This window comes from Scardinius erythrophthalmus (genome assembly GCF_964197995.2).
Source record: "Scardinius erythrophthalmus genome assembly, chromosome: 21".
Classification (NCBI taxonomy): domain Eukaryota; kingdom Metazoa; phylum Chordata; class Actinopteri; order Cypriniformes; family Leuciscidae; genus Scardinius; species Scardinius erythrophthalmus.
In genome coordinates, this window is record NC_138241.1 from 37,078,566 (window position 1) to 37,083,565 (window position 5,000).

The following is a 5,000-nucleotide window of genomic DNA, read 5'->3' on the forward strand; positions in this document are numbered from 1 at the left end:
CAAGAGGATCTGACCTTGGCTTCTCCCAGACACTCGGACTCGGACACCTGGTAGGTGAGGTCGGTCTCCTCGAAGCCCGTGGCGCTCATGCGCTGGTCCGTGGACGGGTCGGACCGCGGCGGCGAGTCGGGAGAGTTCAGGCACGTTTGGATCAGAGCTTTTCCCGTCTCGCTGGTGATCATGGGCTGGAGTTTACGTGTGGCGAACGTGTAGACGTGACCCGTCTCGCTCGCCACCAACAGCAGGACCTGAGTTCCCGTCAGCGTGGAGAGCTCGTACGCCTTCAGAGAGAGAGAGAGAGAGAGAGAGAGAGAGAGAGAGAGAGAGAGAGAGAGAGAGAGAGAGAGAGAGAGAGAGAGAGAGAGAGAGAGAGAGAGAGAGAGAGAGAGAGAGAGAGAGAGAGAGAGAGAGAGAGAGAGAGAGAGAGAGAGAGTGAGAGAGAGAGAGGGGGAGGGGGGGGGGAGAGAGAGAGAGAGAGAGAGAGAGAGAGAGAGAGAGACAGACAGAGAGAGAGAGAGAGAGAGAGAGAGAGACAGAGAGAGAGAGAGAGAGAGAGAGAGAGAGAGAGAGAGAGAGAGAGAGATTTCTGTTGTTTACTTAAAGATTTAAAACTCAAGCATAGATGTTTTAACAGGTTTACAATAAAAAGTGATACATTGATCATAATTAATTAATTTGTGTCAAGATTGCACATTAGTCACACAGAAGTAAAGTTGTATTTTATTAGTCAGAGAAACAGAGGAAGCTCCTGGAAAAAAAGAGTTGGTTTATTTTATGAAACATGCGGATCTCGTACGCCCTTGGAGAGAGCAATCACAACGTCAAGAAGAAAACAGCGAAACATTCAGAGCTTTACTACAGTAAAATCACTGACGCAAACTAGGAACGCACGATATATCGGCCACCATATCGCTATCGGCGATATATGATCATTTATAATGTTATCGGCCCGATAAGAACATGTGTCTGATATATTAAAGCCGATAATAATGTGTTATTTCCTCCAGCTGAGACGCTTCAGATGCGACTGATCATCATGATGGCTTTGAATTGATTGGAATCAGTTTAAAAAGTAAATCACAGTTCAGTGCCACACGTCTGTCATATCGGCTTCATAACATCATCATGAGAACATCATAAATGTGTGTTTGGGTCGAGGCTGTTAATGGTGACACTTGTGTTTTTATAATCAGGCTCTCAAATATTATATACAAATTTGGATTTAGATTTATCACCAATAATCAGCTTTCAAATATAAAGAATTATATTCAGCATTATCTGATTAGTATTGGCTAAAATGTTCACATCAAACATGAGGTATAGAGACTGAGCTGTGACGCATCTCTGGAGAAGACGACAGTCATCATTCAGATCCGGGAAACACTCTTCTCTTCTCCTCAGCTCATCGGCTCTGCGCTGAAGAGTTCCAGAGAGGGTTTCTGAGACTGTAGAGTTCAAGACGCACTTCTCCTCAGTGTTTACTCACAGCAGACGAGAGAGTTTAGCCGGGTCCAGACGCGCGCTGGAGACGAGCTCAAGCTGTGTGTGATAACACTCTATTAATAGAGACGCGTCAGAGAGAGCCTGAAGGAGAACGCTGGAATGATCATGAGAATACCCAGAACACACCACAGCATGAGAGAGGGGCGTCAGGGTCAGTGACGACATGTTCAGTCCAGGGAGAGTGTGTGTGTGTGAGAGAGAGAGAGAGAGAGAGAGAGAGAGAGAGAGAGTGTGTGTGTGTGTGTGTGTGTGTGTGTGTGTGAGAGAGAGAGAGTGTGTGTGTGAGAGTGAGTGTGAGTGAGCGAGAGCGAGAGTGAGTGTGTGTGAGTGTGTGAGAGAGAGTGTGTGTGTGTGTGTGTGAGCCTGAAGGAGAACGCTGGAATGATCATGAGAATACCCAGAACACACCACAGCATGAGAGAGGGGCGTCAGGGTCAGTGACGACATGTTCAGTCCAGGGAGAGTGTGTGTGTGAGAGAGAGAGAGAGAGAGAGAGAGAGAGAGTGTGTGTGTGTGTGAGAGAGAGAGAGTGTGTGTGTGAGAGTGAGTGTGAGTGAGTGAGCGAGAGCGAGAGTGAGTGTGTGTGAGTGTGTGAGAGAGAGTGTGTGTGTGTGTGAGCCTGAAGGAGAACGCTGGAATGATCATGAGAATACCCAGAACACACCACAGCATGAGAGAGGGGCGTCAGGGTCAGTGACGACATGTTCAGTCCAGGGGTGGGAAAAAAAAAATCGATATTGCAAGATATTGTTGTGCTCTCTGTCGCAATAAATAATCGATACACACTAACGCCCAATATCGATATTTTATTACAACACAAAATGATTAATTTACCCGTTGTCAGTGTCACTGTCACTACTCAATATCTACCATTCTGTTTGCGGGGGGCGCTGTTCGAGTAAATAGGGGTAAAGTGGCGCAAACAGCGGCCGGTGAAGAACACAAGTTAACTAACAACAACAGAGAATAGCAGAAAAAAAGAGAAGCGAGAAGAATGGCGGAAAACAATAAACAAGTAATAAAAACTCGGTGAGTGTTTTAGCGCAATTTTCTCACCTCATGGGATCACAACACTAAGAGATAGTAAATCTTTTCCTGGATTTTTTTTGTGCGTTCCCGAGATTAGACCTTCCTTAACATAATGCCGAAAACCTGAAGTCTCTAGGTGGTCTGGTTGAGGAGTAACGTTAGATAGAAGTACAAGATTGGTGCGCACAGACAGAACAGAAATCATGAGTTAACAATCGCAATTTTGTCCGGTGGAAAATTGCGCTAAAAACTAATCAAAGACCCACCCGCTAGTTTCCACTCTAAAGGGTTTTACGAGACAGTCGACGGAAAGGCACTGGATAAAGACTATGCAATCTGCAAGAACTGCTTTGCAAAGATAAAATATAACAGCAACACTACGAATCTGCAAATGCACCTCGTTCGCTACTGACGTTTCAGTATTATGGTTTACACATGTTAATGTTCATGTTGTTTTGTAATGTTCATGCACTTTTATCTGTCTAGATGTACAGTGTTTACATTTAAGACCAGGAGGCAGTGAGTTATTATGCAAATGCATATTTCTTTGCACAATGTTGGAAATGTTGGCATTAATAAATGCATAAAATTTCCTTATTTCCTTATTCCTTCTTTTTCTTTTCAGTCACATATATCGTGATATATCGTTGATGAAATTTCTTCCAATATATTGAATATCGTAGATATCGCGAATCGTGATATTATCATATCGTGGACCACATATCGCCACAGAATTGAATCGTGAGGTACCTGTATCGTCCCACCCCTAGTTCAGTCCAGGATCATGAAGATCTAACACACTGTGACACATCATCATCATATAACATACACAGGAGAAACGGTTGTAACACACACAGGAGAAACGGGTGTAACACACACAGGAGAAACGGGTGTAACACACACAGGAGAAACGGGTGTAACACACACACACACACACACACACACACACACACACACACACACACACACAGGGGAAACGGGTGTAACACAAACAGGGGAAACGGGTGTAACACACACAGGAGAAACGGGTGTAACACACACAGGAGAAACGGGTGTAACACACACAGGAGAAACGGGTGTAACACACACACACAGGGGAAACGGGTGTAACACACACAGGGGAAACGGGTGTAACACACACAGGAGAAACGGGTGTAACACACACAGGAGAAACGGGTGTAACACACACAGGGGAAACGGGTGTAACACACACAGGGGAAACGGGTGTAACACACACAGGGGAAACGGGTGTAACACACACAGGAGAAACGGGTGTAACACACACAGGAGAAACGGGGTGTAACACACACAGGAGAAACGGCTGTAACACACACAGGGGAAACGGGTGTAACACACACAGGAGAAACGGGTGTAACACACACAGGGGAAACGGGTGTAACACACACAGGAGAAACGGGTGTAACACACACAGGGGAAACGGGTGTAACACACACAGGGGAAACGGGTGTAACACACACAGGGGAAACGGGTATAACACACACAGGAGAAACAGCTGTAACACACACAGGAGAAACGGGTGTAACACACACACAGGGGAAACGGGTGTAACACACACAGGGGAAACGGGTGTAACACACACAGGGGAAACGGGTGTAACACACAGGGGAAACGGGTGTAACACACAGGGGAAACGGGTGTAACACACACAGGGGAAACGGGTGTAACACACACAGGGGAAACGGGTATAACACACACAGGGGAAACGGGTGTAACACACACAGGAGAAACGGGTGTAACACACACAGGAGAAACGGGTGTAACACACACAGGGGAAACGGGTGTAACACACACAGGGGAAACGGGTGTAACACACACAGGAGAAACGGGTGTAACACACACAGGGGAAACGGTGTAACACACACAGGGGAAACGGGTGTAACACACACAGGGGAAACGGGTTTAACACACACACACAGGGGAAACGGGTGTAACACACACAGGAGAAACGGGTGTAACACACACAGGAGAAACGGGTGTAACACACACACAGGGGAAACGGGTGTAACACACACAGGGGAAACGGGTGTAACACACACAGGGGAAACGGGTGTAACACACACAGGGGAAACGGGTGTAACACACACACACACACACACAGGGGAAACGGGTGTAACACACACAGGGGAAACGGGTGTAACACACACAGGGGAAACGGGTATAACACACACAGGAGAAACAGCTGTAACACACACAGGAGAAACGGGTGTAACACACACACAGGGGAAACGGGTGTAACACACACAGGGGAAACGGGTGTAACACACACACAGGGGAAACGGGTGTAACACACACACAGGGGAAACGGGTGTAACACACACACAGGGGAAACGGGTGTAACACACACACAGGGGAAACGGGTGTAACACACACACACAGGGGAAACGGGTGTAACGGGTGTAACACACACAGGAGAAACGGATGTAACACACACAGGAGAAACGGGTGTA

The 5,000-nt window shown here is 46.9% G+C and overlaps 1 protein-coding gene across 3 annotated transcripts in view; it reads right to left on the reverse strand.

Moving 5' to 3' along the window:
- srfb (serum response factor b) overlaps positions 1 to 5,000 on the reverse strand; it is a 56,923-nt gene that overhangs the window by 45,157 nt on the left and 6,766 nt on the right. For all 3 annotated transcript variants that reach the window (XM_081351491.1, XM_081351489.1, XM_081351490.1), the window contains exon 2: positions 15 to 281. In XM_081351491.1, the coding sequence (XP_081207617.1) occupies positions 15 to 281 (267 nt within the window). The remainder of the gene's footprint in view (positions 1 to 14; positions 282 to 5,000) is intronic.